Source organism: Mauremys mutica, chromosome 3, assembly GCF_020497125.1.
Source record: "Mauremys mutica isolate MM-2020 ecotype Southern chromosome 3, ASM2049712v1, whole genome shotgun sequence".
NCBI lineage: Eukaryota > Metazoa > Chordata > Testudines > Geoemydidae > Mauremys > Mauremys mutica.
The window spans coordinates 96,960,341-96,978,013 of record NC_059074.1 but is presented as its reverse complement, the minus strand read 5'-3'; the positions used below and the strand labels follow the sequence as shown (position 1 = coordinate 96,978,013).

At 44.4% G+C, this 17,673-nt stretch overlaps 1 protein-coding gene across 1 annotated transcript in view; it reads right to left on the bottom strand.

Moving 5' to 3' along the window:
• RSPO3 (R-spondin 3) overlaps positions 1–5,888 on the bottom strand; it is an 87,010-nt gene extending 81,122 nt beyond the window's left edge. The window contains exon 1 of the mRNA XM_045011825.1: positions 4,933–5,888. Coding sequence (XP_044867760.1) covers positions 4,933–5,029 — 97 coding nt within the window. The 5' untranslated portion in view covers positions 5,030–5,888. The remainder of the gene's footprint in view (positions 1–4,932) is intronic.
• Between the last annotated feature and the right edge of the window lie 11,785 nt (positions 5,889–17,673).

Sequence of the window (17,673 nt, the reverse complement as noted above, 5' to 3'; positions counted from 1 at the left end):
ATTGCACATTTTTTTATCACTGTGCTTTGTAGAAGCTGTGTCTTTTCTTGTCAAAAACATAAAATGTACATTTTACTTCCACATGAATGGTGTCCTCTAGTAAGGGAGTTAAAAATGCAGATACACAACAAAATGCTGGAGTGTTTTAAATGGCAATTCCTTTATGTGTCACCATTTTGTTATTGGTGTAGAAATGCAGCTGTGCTCTGCTCCTGCCAACCCTTAATGTATGTGCTTTGCACCATTAATTTCAGTGGGACTACTCATGTACTTAAAGTTAAGCGTTTGCATACATGTTTGCAGGACTGAGGCCTCAATTAACAATGGTTACTATGGTCCGCTGAAGGGAGATCTATAATTCTACATGATCACTAGCTGTTGGGAACATACAATCACACCAGTGAAGAAAAAAAGGAAGCAGGAGGGATGTCCCACTAATCCACACCTGCATGTCAGTTGTGCATCATTATCTGCCTCTTATACACAGAACAAATATCCCTGGTCCCATATGTAGGGTCGGTGGAACAATCATTGAATTTATAACTCACTTTGCCTAATCCTATTCTTTTTTGTGCAAATTCTGTATCTACTGCCATGTTTATAATGTTATTTTATTATCTATGTCAGTCTACACTCTGATCAAGTTAATGTCTCTTGCAGAGCCTGAATAAACAACTTAATTTGTTAACCGTTAGTGTTCTTATCAGAATAAAAACAACTGATCCCTTTGCTAACTGTGTCTTCGGGTTTGAACTGTTATCCATTGTGTGCCATATGTCTGAATTAGGACCCGGCCCCTTGTCCACACTCTGTTGCTGACTTCAATGGGAGTTTTGTCTTTCTACAGCCTGCAGGACGGGACATTTAACTTGATCATGAAATAGACTGAACACTCTCAATTTCCATTAACTTCAGTGGGAGTTTTACTTGTGCAAGGAATGCAGGATCAAGCTTTTGTGTTGGTAAAAACACTTTACAGAGCTTTGTATTACTAAATAAAATAAGTTAGAGTTTCAGGGCCAGATCTTGCTGTTTATAAAGCAGCATAGCTCAGTTGCCACCGGTGGCGCTACACCAATTTATACCAACTGAGGAGCTGGCCGAACATATTTTGAATTATCTGTTTTTCAAAAAGTGCAAATCTAAAATGTAATTAATAAAGTGGTCTGGATATTTAATAAAAGGAGAAAATACTGATTGTTTGATTGATAGTTTGTAAGTATTCTGTCCTTTGTTAAAAAAAATATAAAGTGAATTTTGAAAGTGCTTTCCTAATAACAGGTTTAAAGATCAGGCTTCCCTGAAGTGTAAAGCAGATGACAAGTCTAGAGCAAATCTTATGTGGACTAAAAAGATTGGTTTTTCAGTTGTTTTCCTTATCCACACTTATCATTTTAGAGTTCAAAGATTCACTGGTGTCAAACCATAGGTCTTAAGGCTAGTAACTATTGTGATCATCCTGTCTGATCTCCTGCATAATACATACATTATAAATTCACCCAGTAGCTCCTCCTTTATACACAATAATTGGTCGTGAAACTAGACCAGATTTTTCAGAGAGATGCTCAGTCTTGATTTAGAGACTTCAAGGGAATGAGAATCCCTTAGGTAAGCTCTTCCAATGGGTAATTATCTTCACTATCAAAAATGTATGCCTTTTTTCTGGCATTAATTTTTCTAGCTTCAACTTCCACCAATCTGATCTTTTTATGCTATGTTAAAGAGCTCTCTAGCATGTCTCTAGTTTAACTATGGTATTTTAGACCTATGAAAAATTACAGAAATGAATCTATTCTTTAAAAAAAATAATTTGCATTTTACTGTCAGTTAAACATCTGAACCAACATTTTCAAACCTGGCTACCTAGTTAGGCAGCTGAATCTGTCATAGACTCCTAATAAAAATGGCCCAATTTTCAACAGTGTTGAGCACCCACAAATCCCTTTGGAGTTACAGGTGCTTGATAAAGAAGCCCACTCCAACTTAGGTACCTAAGCAGAGATTTAGTAGCCTAATTTAGGCACTTGATTTTGAAAATTATGGCTTTGGGTCTTGGTGAATATTGGGCCCTTACTGAAACACAAAGACCCAGTGGGCTTGGCCACCTTTGATGTAAATCCTTTGCCCAATTTGCTTTCCCTGATTAGTTTGTCCAAAGGATAAGAAATGAATCTCCACCATGTGGTGTAAACAGCTGTTCTGCTTCACCTGATCGTTTTACTCCTCTTTATTCTTTCCAGAGACAAGCACTTAGGGACCCATCCTGCCCCCATTGCAATCAGCAGCAACACTTCAATGGGAGCAGAATCGGGCCCTTGAACTGGGGCCGCTCTGTGGACACTACCGCCTCCCAGTTCGGTAGCTCTTGAGCCAGCAGCCTGCGGGGCGATAGCCGAGACCTGGCCCCACGCCCCATGCTCAAAACTGCACCTGCAGAGGGTCTGTCTCTGCAGAGGACACAAGGGGTCGCACCTCCCCCGGCATTGGAGCTTAACACGAGTGCCTGAAAACGCAGACAAGGTGCACAGAGAGGGAGAAAGGCAAAGACACTTGGGACTGGCCCGGTGGTTACTGCCCCCACCTTCAACCTTCTCCCCCCCACCCCACCCCAAAAGGAGAAAGAAACTATGAGCCCGGATCCTCAGTTCTGTGGGACAGCCCCCTAAGCACCCCCATTCCTCACAAAGGGGGACACGGTGTAGCGAGTGCATGCAAAGAGAACCGGCTGTGGTGCCCTGTGCTCATCAGCCGACCCCACCCCTGCCAGGCCAGGCCTCCCCGCGGAGAGTTTAAGGACTCAGCTACAGTCTAAGCCTCAGGGAGGTTCCCACCTGCACACAGCCTCCCACCCACTTGACAGCTGCTGGCACAGAGCGAGTGACCCACAGGAGGCTCAAATGCACGGAGCCGAGGAGACAGTGCTAAGGACCAAGTGTTGGGTGTTCACAGGCCAAATCCCGAGGGCTTCCCTGAGTTAGTGCTTGTTTCCGTGGGAGCTTGCCAGGGTGAGATCCCGGGGTTTGAGCCCGTCGGGGCAGTTTGAGCTGGGCGGGTGTTCCGCCTCCCCCTTCCACCCCAGCCTAAACCGATCGCTCCTGCCCCCTTCTCGTCTGGCGGGGCAGAGGGAGGCTGCTTCGGGCCTGAAGCTGGTTGATTTGTGGAGGGCAGCCTCTCCTTTTGGGACTGCGCCCGCTAGGAGCTCCAGGAGCGGGTGGGGAGTTATCAGAACACGAGCCGTTCCCTCGCCAAGGATAATAAATCGGGCGTCCCGATGTGTTTTACTTTGCCCGCCCTGCTCCCTTGCTGAGCGGCCTTGGGGACTGGGCAGACTTCAGCCCCCGGGGCTGTCACTCCGGAGCTACGTTTCAAGGGCACTTTAGGTGAATCAAAGCTCGCATTCAAGAGGCCAGTGATACAATGGAAGCTTTCAAGGACCAGTTATGCCAAGGTGGAGAGGGGAAAGCGGAGCAAAAGCTAGGAAATAACCCCGTGTACTGTTTGATGAAATACAGGCGGCCGTTGTGTTCGGACACTTCCCCCCTGGTATCAGGAGCTGTCGGGGCAGACAGAAATAAACAGCCCCTTTTCAAGCAGCGTGGCTAGAAAGTGTCAAAGGAAGCCGGGTTCGCTCTAGATCAGGGAGCCTGGGCAGAAATGAGCAAGAGGAACGGTCCTTACTACCCTAATTGACTCTCTTCTGCGATCATCGTCCTTTCCAGACTTGTCAGTCACGCCCTCCTTCCCCCTCTCGTGGGAGTTTATTCTGAGGGGAATCAGACACTTGATCCAAAGCCCACAGAAGTCAGTCGAAAGGCTCCCCTTGATTCTGGATCAGATCCTAACGCCCCTACTGTGTAGACGGGGAGAAGCCTGGCCCAGATGACTATCCAAGAAAACTATAAAACTCCCCACCACTGCCCAAGATTTGGGCAGGCCCCTCTTTGCAAGCTGCTTTCTTAGGGGTTTTCTGGTTGATTGGGTGGTTAGTTTTTTTCTGGCTTGAGTCTGGATTCTGACCCCGAATTGCTCTGCTCCTTACTGGCCAAACCAAATGAAGAGAACAGTTTAACCTGGACGGGCGAACAATGCAGCGCTCAAAATCCGCCTGCTTGCGCCCAGCATTGCAAACCCATCCTCTCTCGGCGCAGTGCGCACTCACTCTCGTCAGCCGCGTTTCTTCCATGACTTTCCCTGTAGATCTACCGCACCCCACCCCAAGGCCATGTGGCTCCTGTTTGATTTGTTACGGGTCGGGATAAGAAGGCAGAAATTAACTTTCTTCATTCCAGGGGTTTTCACAATAGCGAGCTTAACACTAGAACCAGGGGTCTCCTCAGTACTCTAGGAAAAAATCGTGGTGCAAAACCCCCTAGGGCCTTTCTCGGCAGGACTCGCAAGAACTCAGGTGAAAAATCTCGATGACTAAGGACAAGTATCAGCAGCCCAGCACCAGTGACTCACCGTTGGACCGGTGGTGTTAAAGATGCCTGAGAAGGCAACAGGGTTAGTCCATATCGGGAGTGAAAAATGTCCTTTTCCTCATCCCTGAGTGATGGCAGGGGGTGGGGTAATGCGATCGCTCCAGAAAGGTAACTGCAATTTAATTCTGAGCTAATCTGATCCACTTGTAATAAGGGAGGATATTCGGGGGATTTTTCCCCCTTTAGAAAGAAAACATTCCAACGTGTTACATCACCTCCCCGACCAGCCTTAATTAATAATAATTAACAATAATAATGATAATGAGCTACAGGAAAGGACTACAGTCTCAGTAAATCTAACTGTTGAAATACCTGAGGGTTAGTTTAATTCCTGTTCCTGTCTATATCTTTTGCCAGGGCAGCAGGATCTGGGGAGACAGGAGGCTACCGAACAGGTGACTAGCAGAGGAAGGGACTAGAAGTTAGCAGGTATAAATCTCTGCGCACTTACTTCTTCCCTGTCGCCGTACCCTGGAGGCGTGCTGGGTTCCAATGTATTCCATCAAGTTCAAAGTGATAAAAAACCAAGAAATTAGTCGCAATTGCATAGTAACCCCGGGATAGTTCGCCTTCTCTTCTTTTTTGGGGGGTGGGGAATAACACCGCAGTAGAGATACCTGCACTGATGTCTCCCACTGACATCCAGGTCCTTCCTCCTCTATTGCACTTTCAAATTGTCCGAACAATTGTCTTCTGCAAATTTCAGAGGGATGTCACCGAGGAGAAGGAGCCTTGAAGCAGCGGCGAGGGTCCATGCTGTTGCAAAGGCAGGCAGCATGTTGCAGGGTTCTAGGGGGTGCGGCGTCGAGGGGGGAAAAGGCGGGGGGACTCAAACTCCGCTACGGCCAAGGATTGCTTAGCTCACATTCAGTACCTCGGCTACAGCCTCCATGGGCAGGTGGGGTGGGGACCCGCCGTTTCTCCTGGCTGCCACTGAACCCCCCGCGCCTCATGCAGGAGCTGCTGGTTGAGTCTGCTGAAGTTCTCCCGGGGGGAGTGGCACAGGCTGCGGGGGTTCCGTGCAGGACAACTGTCGGGGGGCGGGAGTGAATAAGCCACGCAGATCGGAGGATGGAGTCAAGGATTCCCCTATGGCTCTCACAGAGGAGTCTGCACCAGAAGCATCTTCCAGGGGCAGGCGAGGGCGAGCGCAATAGGGAACTGAAGCAGCCGCAGGCTGGGGTGCGAGGATGAGGAGCGCTCCGGGACTGCCCGCCCAGAGCACAGTGGGGTTGAAGGATCTGGACAACCTGGGTCGTTTCAGCGGCTCTGGGTTCAAAAGGCAACAGCTGCAGCTCGCCTCAGCAATTCCTCCCTTTGCTGCACCGTGAGGGGAACTCGCCCTGCTTGCAGCCTCCTTCCTGGCAGCACTGCTGGGCTGGCTGACTGCAATCTCTCTGCCTCCCTCTCTCGCCCCCCCTTCCGCGGTGGGATTTTTCAAGCCCACATGGAGCGTGGAAAGCGGACTCCAATAGGCCGTGGGGCAGTCCTAAGCGGAGCCTCCAATCGCCGCCTGGCTGCTCTGCCTGAGATTAGAGAGGGAGGGAGAGATGCGCGCGGGTGTGGGTGTGCGCCCAGCACCCTCTCGTTGGAAATGCCATTGTGTCTTGCCTCCTTCCCCAGAGCGACCAGCCCTCACCACAGCCTGCCTCAGAAGATGCCCCAAAACGAAGATAATTGGGGCGGGGGAAGGGGGCAATAGAGATGCCACTTTTCCCTCTCTGGAAATACTGAGCGTCTGGCTTTGTCAGTTCCAGGAGGACACTGGCAGAGCGACAAAACAGAGCACCCCATTGGCAGGATTTCAGTAGCAGAGAAATGTCCTTCAAGATTTAAGTGTTATTTTCTGCCTCTTCCCATCCGACTGAGTTTACATTGGATTAGACTTTTTTCCCCCAGAGGGCCCTTTAAAGAAGGGACTTGATTCACACACTCAGTTTTCTCCGCCTCGAAAACAGAGGTCTTTTAGGATTAGGAAAGGTAACTGGTTGGTTGCTTGGTTGGGTTTTTTTTAGGAATAGTTTTTTTTTTAGCTCTCGCCCCTTTAAGAGCCTTTCTTATTAATGATGTTGAGGTTTAGTCCAATAAACAATCATCATTAAAAACCTCATGTGCCCATTTAACCGATTGGTATAACCTGGCACTCAACGTCTGAACCCAGTGGGAACGCGCTGGGACTGACTGCTAGCTTGGGGGGGGGGAAACAGAACACATGGAATATGTAGGGTTTGATGCAAGCATTCTCAACGGGAAAACATGTTACTCTCTGCTTATTTTTTGCATACCTATGACCATTTCCCACTAAACATGCATGTTTGTATCCTGTTTGCCTTTCAATCAGATATGCTGGGACCTTTACTAGATGGCTAAAAGTCCAACCATAACCAAGATTATACAGATCTTTTTAAAACCTCATTTTATTATTTAGCAGAATAATATCTACTTTCTACTGCAGGGAATTATTTTTTCTGTGAGGTCAGGGCTGTGAAAGGCTGAAACATACCACTCCCTTGCTCGCTTTGCAGATTATCTATTTGTAGGTCTCTGAAAAGGAGAACCAGTTACAACAACTTGATTCAATCAGGGATCTTTATAAAAGTCCCATTTTTAACTGATTTTTCTCCGTCTGCCTTTGCCCCGCTCACAGAGTTGTTAAATATCTGTCCCATAAAATGTGGGGGATTTCAAGCTCTGTGGGAGGCTCCCTTTGAAAAGGACTCCAGGGAAAGTCTTTCTAATCCAGGATACTTGAGCCGGATAGGATGAGATTGCCAGAGAGACATAAAATAAAAAAAAAAAGCAATTCAATGGACAGCCTCGGGGATACATACACTCACATGAAGAAAGGGGCCTTCGCTTTTTGTTCGGCTGTGGTTTGTTTGTGATACAAGCTTTCGTGTGCGTGTAACCCTCCGGACGAGCCAGACGGGTGGGATGTGCGATGTAAGTAAACACGCCTGGGAAGAATTGAGGGGATGCGCGTTCGAGCCAACCTGCAGCCAGAGGAACAGCTCCACTCCCGAAGCGTTAGTGCCACCGGGCAGAGAAAGCATGTCAAGAAATAAACGATCCTCGAGGAAACATAAGGAAAACATTAAACAACCAGGGAGTACATTCCCGCTCTCCTCTGACAGTCAGAGTAACTTCTTTCACCAGAGCTCGTCTGCCTCAAGCCGATTCCCTCATCTGCCCCTCTTATACGGTGGAAGAAGCATTACACAGATTTACCAGACTATTCACCCTTCCCCTTTATTTCCCAGATACTGTACGTGTCACGCCAAAGCATCCCACAGTCCTACCCAGCGGACCACACTCCGTAGGTGCAAATGGACGCAGAGCAAGACTCAACATCCTCATGTGTAGTCGTAGGGCCAAAGAGAAGGGAGGTTCAGTGGTTAGTTTCGGGGAGAACGAGTGATCAGAGGTAAACCAGGAGTCGCAGGGAGCAAGGTCTGATGATTGGCCGTGGGAAAAGAGGCTCGGAGTCACAGAGCAGCGAGAAAAAGCTGGGTCTTAACTTGAAAAGAAATGGGATTTGCAAAGACCGCCCGGAGTCCAGGCGACAGGGAAGCTGAACTAGTGGGCAATGTGCAGAGAGCCAGGTTACCGCTTCAAACCAACTCCTCTGACGGACTATTTTTACTGGTTGCTGCAGTTTTGTGCTAAAATGAGAAGATGTATATTGCTAGTGTCAGGCTGTCGCGTGTGGAAGGAGTTTGTGCCAGAGGGAAAGTCTGGCATGAGATTTTACCTTAATGTCACTCATCATGATAAGCTATCAATGGCAAAGTTCATGCGGACATCAATTCTATCACAAATCCAACATGCACGGCCTGGGTGCTCAGCTATGCAGCCGTACAGGGTGCCTACAGGAATCAGAGCCGGTGGGGTGCAGGCATGGAGGCAATCATTTTTAAAAGGCTGCTATTGCCAGGGTCCTATGTAATGAAGAGCCAGAAGAATACACAGCAAAGAGAGTTGAATGTAATATTTCTTTGCAACTGAAACCAACTGATGCAGTTCCTAGGGTGTGTGTGTGTGTGTGTACATTTGACTTTATTAAAGAAAAAAAATGACTGAGGACCTCTATTGCTTCAGGAAAGTGAAAGATTTCTTAGCTTGCTGTGTTATAGATCTATCATTAACACCAGCAGCAGTGGATTCCAACATCAGCTGTGCATTGTAGGTTTTTTTGTTTTTGTTTTTTTTAATGAAAATAAATCTTGTAATCAAAAGAGGAATAGCATCCTGGTTTCCAAATTGCAAATATTACTGTACATTTATTTAAGAATTTTCTATTGATATAAAACAAATTTAAAATTTAGACTTAAAAACAGTTAACTGCTCCATTTTATGTAATATTGGCATGATTAGATTTTCAAATTATCTTGGAATAAAAAGGAGCCAGTATCAAGAATTTCAGATTACATCCAAAATAAGAATTTAAAATCATGATATTCTTTTAAAAATCCATTACTAATTGATATTTTGCATTTTAAAAATAATTTGGTCAAAAACTACCCACTTGAACAAGGGTTGCTGAATTCGGACCCTCTGTCATTCCTTGCCACACTGGAAATAGACAGTTTGCCTAAAAGTGAACAAAAGGATCATCAACTATCTTTTCTTTTAGAAGAAGAGAGCACAAGAAATGAAGGAGTTAGAGTAATTTTGATGCTTAGTCCCAAGGGGAATAAAACCTACTGTATGAACCATCATCTTCTTTCCTTTTCAGGTGTGCTCACTGCACTAAGACTGTGCAACCCACACTCACATTGGTGAGCATTTACTCCCAGAATTACCACATCTACTTTAGTGAGCAATGCTCACCAAAGAGAGAAAGGGCTGCAGGACACCTTGGGTAAGTTCCCAGTCACAACCCAGCACATCTACTATTACTATTTGTTAAGCACTGACGATATGCTTGGTGACACAAGACCCAAAATATCAACAGTCCTTGTCCCAGATTTTTTACAAACTAAACAAGACAGACACAGAGCAGCCTCCGTGGACATGCTGCTGGGAAGCACACAGAAGGGAATAACTAGGATTGTGTGTGTGTGTGTGTGTGTGTGTGCTTCCTAAAATAACCCATTTGTTCCTGAGTCATGTTCAATTTAGGAGTTTAATCTACTGTAACATTGCAAGCATTCTCAATAGCTGTTAATATCACAAATAGGGAATTATGATCTCATAGTTTAAATAAACTGGAAGAAATGAGTGATGAGAAATGATTTACTTGAAGTAAGTTTGAGCTACAATGGTTTGTTTGCTGCACTTTTTAAAATTAACTGGTTCCTTAAACTCCAGTGCTGCAGTCTTTGAGAAGCAACTTATACTTTAGACATTTTAACAGATGTAATGACAGGGTATTAGTAAAAATGTACAATAGGGAACAATCCTACATTGGCAGGAGACAGACTAGATGACCTAATTGGTTTTTCCCATCTCTAATGTCTGCAATTCTGTCATTGTAATAAAAGCCCATTGAAGCCAAAGGCAGTTTTGCCTGTGTAAAATCTGGAGCCCTGGGCCCTAAATTAGCAAGTTAGCTCAGAGTGTCCCTCACTTTGGGCCCGATCCAAAGCCCATTAAAGTTAGTGCAAGTCTTTCCATCAGTGTCAGTGGGTTTGGGGTCAGGCCATCTAGATGCTATTGGAAATTAGCTGACTTTCTATTTTATGGTATGTAAGAATAAAAGAGTATTTGTAGGAAATGTGGGCAGATTCTGTAGTACGAATGCTTAGTAAGCAGCCCAGTTAAGAAAGTGCAAGCAGGTGAGCTCTCATTATCAGTACCTAAATAAAACTGAGGGCTTGTCTGCATGGGAAAGTTTTACTAGTTATATCTGTATAATTACCCTGATTAAACCATTGCTAAGTCATTGTTTCCTTGTATTCCCCCATCTGTCTGTATCTCATCTGCCTCCTCTTATGCTTAGATGCAAACTCTTTTGGAGCAGGGACTTTGTTTGTTTGTTTCTGTGTTTATTATTTGTGTTATTGTAGCAACTGGGGGCCCCAGTCATGGACCAGACTGGGGCCCCCAGTTGCTACAATAACACAAATAATAAATAATAAATAAACTGATGTAATGATACTACTATAATTCCCTGCGTGGACACATCCCAGAACAAGAGTCAGGTTTTTTGTGAGTGTGTGGCTTTTCTTAAATCCCTTCCAAACTATATAAGCTAGACCAAAAAAAGGCATTCTTATACCAGAATAAGTGTGACCATGCAGGGAGACACACCAGTATACTTTGACTGCATTAAATTCACACCTTGCTATATACCAGTATAACTTTCCCATGTTGGCAAGCCCCCAAGGTAGTGGGAGTTTTGAAGGAGTAAGATTGCAGGATATGGTTAACATAGAGCAAAGGTTTTCATGGGGACCCCAGGCTCTGACTCTGTTTGCTTATTTATTTGCTTTTCTATAGCACTCGTAGTATTTGAGTGCCTGTAGACAAAATGCTTTAGCATTTAGCAGAAAGTTGGCATCTCTGTTTTTTGGATCATCTAAATGTATGGGTCACACTTGGAATTGTGTCCCTAAATGCACTCAACTGCACACAGAGGGCAAGACTGTGGCTTTTCAGCAATGTCCCATGCTAGAGCAGCTGTGCTGCAATGGGAGCCCTCAACAAGAATTCTGGCTGAGTCAGCCAGAATTCCTGCTGGGTTTCTTATAAGCACATACTGCAAAAGCAACTCCACCGCTCTTTAAACAAGTGTAGCATGCATTCCCACCCTCTGCTCGGCAAGCTGTGCTCACTGATGCATGGGTGTTGATGCCATAATCCCACCATCACCCCATTCTTTTCTACTGCCAACAGTAGAATGTAAGAGTGGCTCCTTTCTGTAGACACACTGGCTGGTCCCTACTTAAAGGGACACTGGAAGGTCTCTGCCACAATCTGGCCCTTAATTAGGATTTTGTAAAATAGTGTTGATTGCTAAATGAAGATGACTATTATAATGTCATGAGGGATGATGCTTTGTTAAATTTAGATAAATCATAGAATCATAGAATATTAGGGTTGGAAGAGACCTCAGCAGGTCATCTAGTCCAACCCCCTGCTCAAAGCAGGATCAACACGAACTAAATCATCCCAGCCAGGGCTTTGTCTTTAAGATGGGCCTTAAAAACCTATAAGGATGGAGATTCCACCATCTCCCTAGGTAACCCATTCCAGTGCTTTGCCACCCTCCTAGTGAAATAGTGTTTCCTAATATCCAACCTAGACCTCCCCCACTGCAACTTGAGACCATTGCTCCTTGTTCTGTCATCTGCCACCACTAAGAACAGCCAAGCTTCATCTACTTTGGAACCCCCTTTCAGGTAGTTGAAGGCTGCTATCAAATACTCCCTCACTCTTCTCTTCTGCAGACTAAATAACCCCAGTTCCCTCAGCCTCTCCTCATAAGTCATGTGCCCCAGCCCCCTAATCATTTTCGTTGCTCTTGGCTGGTCTCTCTCCAATTTGTCCACATCCCTTTTGTAGTGGGGGAACCAAAACCGGACACAGTACTCCAGGTGTGACCTCACCAGTGCCAAATAGAGGGGAATAATCACTCCCCTCAATCTGCTGGCAATGCTCCTATTAATACAGCCTAATATGCCATTGGCCTTCTTGGCAACAAGGGCACAGTGCTGACTCATATCCAGCTTCTCATCCACTATAATCCACAGGTCTTTTTCTGCAGAACTGCTGCTTAGCCAGTCGGTCCCCAGTCTGTAGCAGTGCATGGGATTCTTCCTTCCTAAATGCAGGACTCTGCACTTGTCCTTGTTGAACCTCATCAGATTTCTTTTGGCCCAATCCTCCAATTTGTCTAGATCACTCTAATCCCTATCCCTACCCTCCAGCATATCTACCTCTCCCCCCAGCTTAGTGTCATCTGCAAACTTGCTGAGGGTGCAATTCATCCCATCATCCAGATCATTAATAAAGATGTTGAACAAAACCAAACCCAGGACTGACCCCTGGGGCACTCCGGTTGATACCGACTGCCAACTAGACATCGAGCCATTGATCACTACCCATAGAGTCATTAGTAATTATACAATGGATATGGCATACCTCAGTGAATACCTTTAATAATCAATTAACACTTATTTTACTAAACTGGCCCTTTTCATTATTTTAAAGGTGTAAATTGAAGGTCCTGAAAGACTCTGGAATAGCAGATCTGAAGAGTTGCTCTGATGCTTAGTCCTGATCCAGCAAAGCCCTTTGGTCTTATTGAAGAAAGCACCCCTTGCTTAAGTCCATCCTTATGCTGGATAGCATTTAAGCACATTGAGGTCAATGGGATTTAAGTATGTGCTTTGTGGCGTCCTAGACAGGGATGCTTTCCTGAATCAGGGCCTTAAAGATGTTATAAATTTCACTGCATGTCTACACTATGGGTGCTACGTGGCACAGCTGCAGTGCTGTAGCTGTTATGCCGCTGTGGTGTAGATAGCTCTTACATCAACACAAGGGTTTTTTTCCATTGATGTAGTTACTCCACTTCCCCAAGCAGCAGTAGCTAGGTTAATAGAAGAATTGACTTGGCTGCATATCCATTGACTTGGCTGCATCTACAACAGGGGTTAGGTTGGTTTAACAACAGTACTCAAGGGTGTAAATTTTTCACACCCCTCAGGGACATAGCTAGGTTAATCTAAATGTTAAGTGTAGAGGAGTGCTCAGCATGTCCTATTGAAGTTTTATGACACTACTCCCTACCCATGATCCTTAATTTATGACTTGGCGGGAACCCCTCTAATGTGGAGAGGAGTTACTCATATTCCACATTCATTCAGTCCTTGGCCTTTCCTCTGAGCCTGCCAATGGTGATGAAGCATTTTGTGAGTTTGATACCTACCCAGGGGTGGCTCTAGGAATTTTGCAACCCCAAGCACAGCAGGCAGGCTGCCTTCTGCGCCGTGCCTGCGGGAGGTCCACTGAAGCCGCGGGACCAGCGGACCCTCCGCAGGCAAACTGCCGAGGGCAACCTGCCTGCTGCCCTCGCGGTGCTGGCAGAGCGCCCCCCGTGGCTTGCCGCCCCAAGCATGCGCTTGGCGTGCTGGGGCCTGGAGCCGCCCCTGTACCTACCTACTGGGGCTGCATTGACATCAGTAAACTAATTTCACAAATGCCACAACACAGTCATCAGACAGTTACAACGTTTAGTTACTACCAACCTAACATACTCATGGAGCAAAACAAAATAGATACAAAAATACTACTACTACCCGAGACATAGAGCTGAAGGGCCTCTCAGTTTCTTAGGTCATATTATCGTCTAAAACTGCTTTTGAAACTGAAATTATGTCTCCAGGTATTTAATCTGTAAATAATTCACTAAATGGGAGGGTCTCGATGGTCACAGATTCATGACAAGGCAACAAGAGTGTGTTCTATAATGGAACTGCAGGATAGTCGTCAAGAAATTATATCCTTATGATACAACATTATTCATAATGTCTGGAATCAAAGTATTGAATCTTGTTTTCGCCTCATGCTCTTGGCAAGCTATTTAACCCAAGTAGAATATACTAAATTACTATATAGTGTAGATGTATGCACATTTACAGGAACTAGAGGTCTACTTTGGAATATGGAGTCACACAGGGTATATGGCAGTTAACAGTCTCCTTTCACATTTTAACACAGGACTGTGATTTCTTAACAAGGGCACTAGAGTTGCAAAACAGCATGACTTTGTTGTAGTTAGTAATTAATGAGGTGCTAAAAGTGCCTAAACAGAGGATCCCAGACAAAGAATGCATGACTCAAGAGGATAAGAAGCCCCCATCCTTTCAAACAACAGTGTCATTTAAATAAACAAAAAGGCAAGTAACTCCAGTTTGTGGGATAGGAAGGGTCCATTAGCAGACATCACACGGACCCATCCACTGCAATAGCATTCAGATTAGCTGTCACATTTTGCAATTTGTGGGAAACAAGAGTTGTGTTTTCTCAATAAACCTGCAAAAGATATAATCTGCTCAAAAATCTCCAACTGACGTCAGAACTGTTTAAATGTGAAACATTTGTTTTATTCATGATTTAAAAAAAAAATAATCTCACACACCATTATCATCTTCATGCATTTCTGCAGTGGTACTGTGGGATGCTACTCAGTCAGGTTAATAATTAAATAACAGTGATCTGAAGGGCTGCTACCCATCAGGTACAGATAGACTAGATGAATTAAACACCTAAGACACATCTGAGAGGCACATGACTGCTCATCAAATAATAGTATTTTAATGCTATTATAAAACAAGTACGCAATAATTTATTTATTTATTATTTATTGATTATGTTTAAATGCTTGGTTTATATTTCTATTGAATTTGTTTTACATTTTAACAAGCATAACAGTTCTGTGTCAGCATACACCAAGATGTGAAGTTTTTTAACAAAATCAGTTTCATTTCAAGTATTATATGAAAATAGATACAGTTTATAAAGGGTTTCTCTCATAGAGCTTGTCTTCTATTCAACAAAACATTCATACATAGATTTCACAAAACATGGCAAACCCGCCAAAATCACCCACTGAAATATTTCATAAGAAACTATAACATGAAAGGGGAACAAAGGAGCACTTAAATACTTCATTAAGGATTTTTTTTTAATGTAGGGAGATATGCAATATGTCATGTTGACCTTTTGGATACTGAGGCATAATGGCCCAAATTTATTCCTGGAGTGACTACCGTGAAGTCAATGCAGTTGCAGCAGAAATTAATCTATCTACACATCCCTGTAAGTAATCATTTGTCTGGCAGTCTAGAAATTCCCAGTGTTTCCTTAAAAGGAGCTTTAGTGCTCAAAGACTGGGTGTTAACCAATCTCAAGGAAGTAGTAGCTGAGGATCCATCCTATGATGGGGAGTAATCAGTGAATCATGCACCAATTGTGCTTACGTTCCATCATTCAAATCCTATTTCTTATTTCAGTACCCAGACAGCTATAGCATGTTTGCATTTTTTCTCGGGGTACCTTCCTAACTGCATTTCAAAGTGACCTGCCAAGGAGTAGGGGTGTGAATAAATTGTGCCCTCTTTAGCTTCTGTATGAAGTTTGACAAGAGTGTCGCGTATTATTCTGCTTGTTTTTACATTATAAATTAAGATATAATCTACCTTGAAAGACCCTACACCTTGTTTACGCTAGTCTTTTTTTGCTACCCAAAAAAACAAAAAGAGGAATTCTACAGAAAACTCACCTTGCTAAACACCACTTCCCAACATCAATGGCTTTTTCTACACTAGCCTTTTTCTGATAAATGTGCTACCATTGCTCATATCCATGGCAGCTCCACCAATGGTACCAACAATAGCAGCATTAAAAAGACAACGTGCCACTAGCCGATGACATTTTTATCACTGTGTCATGTAAACATGTCCTGAACAGATGGTCCTTGAAAAGTGAGAGGCTACCTGTTAGCATTTACATGAAGAGCTAGTGGCCTTTTTGGTGGTTTAACAAGTTGGGCACCATTGCCTAACAATTGACAAGTCAGGCACCATGAATGGAAACCACTGGGAACATTTTATTGTCCAAGATTAGGTAAAGGTTGCTTCAGGAGCTAATTCTACCAGGGCACTCTCATTTAAGTCAGTGAGGGTTTTGCACATAAAGAACTGATAAGAACTCGTCCTTTATATTCTAATGCAGTCATTATCAGCCAAATGCTACTCCCTTTCCTCATGGAAGCAGCCCGCTGACTTCAGTAGGACCACTTACATGATTGAGACAAGCAGGCTTAGGCCTACCTGGCTGGTAAATATGGGTACATATACCATTGCTGTTATTCCACATTTTTATTCAAAATAAACATTGCTTTATTTTCATTTTTTGCTCCTGTGTTGTTTGCTCTGAGTCCTGCAGGAGGCTGACTTTGAATGGTGCTGAGAGGAACGTTCTGTGTAAGAGAATCTATTCACCATAAAAAGATTGCATTTAGAAAGAACTGCATTGTTGTGGACTGATGTGCGAGGGTTTCTGTAATAGAAAAGAAATCTCTGTTATCAAGTCTTTTCCTTAAAAATACTCTAGAGGGAGTCAAATCTAAGAAAGCTTATTTATGTTTAATACATTTCAATCATTGTTTCTTCTTTGGAAACATTCTATTTGCTTCCTGTTTATCTATTTTAGGCATGCCTATTAATATAGAGCTTTTGTTTGTATATATTTGTACATTTTCAGATCATATGTGTGCTAATGGCACTTAGAAAGCATTATTTAACATATGTCACTGTCTTAAGAATAAATATTCTTTGAAACCAGCAAGTATCAGTTTTAACTTTTAACTAAACAGAACCCTGGCGACTAAAAAAGAAACGAAAGTAAATTTAAAGTTTTATAAACTAAACAGACTGAGAAAGAGCTTGTTTCTGAGTCAGATCATTTCCTTGAGTGCTTTGTACGCCTCTAGTATCTGAGAAGCATTGAGCCATAGACTTTCAGGTGCTTTTGAGGAGACTTTGGGTAAGTTTTACAGAGCCTAAAAAATAATAAAAGTTAAAAAAAATATTTCCCCCTAAACTGATTCATGTGCATCTAATCCTGAGGTAGAAACAGTCACTATATTGTCCCCTGATGACACTCAGGCTATGTCTTACACCAGGGATTGGCAACCCTTGGCATGCTGCCCACCAGGGTAAGCACCTTGGTGGGCTGGGCTGGTTTGTTTATCTGGCACATCTGCAGGTTCGGCCAATCTCGGCTCCCACTGGCCGCGGTTCGCCGCTCCAGGCCAACGGGGGCTGTGGGAAGCGGCGGCCAGCACATCCTGCGACCTGTGCCACTTCCTGCAGCCCCCATTGGCCTGGAGCAGTGAACTGTGGCCAGTGGGAGCCGCGATCGGCCGAACCTGCGGACGCGGCAGGTAAACAAACTGGCCCAGCCCACCAGAGTGCTTACCCTGGCGAGCCACATGCCAGAGGTTGCTGATCCCTGTCTTACACTATGGACCTTACAGCAGCTCAGATGTACCTCTACAGCTGTGCTGCAGTAAGGTCTCCAGTGTAGCTGCTCTTTGCTGTCAGGAGAGAGCTCTTCTGCTAGAATGATGAAACCAACCCCAATGAGCAGCACTAGCTATGTTAGCAAGGGAGCCTCTCTTGCCGACATAGCGATGTCCACACGAGCACTTTTGTTGGTGAAATCTATGTTGGTCAGGGAA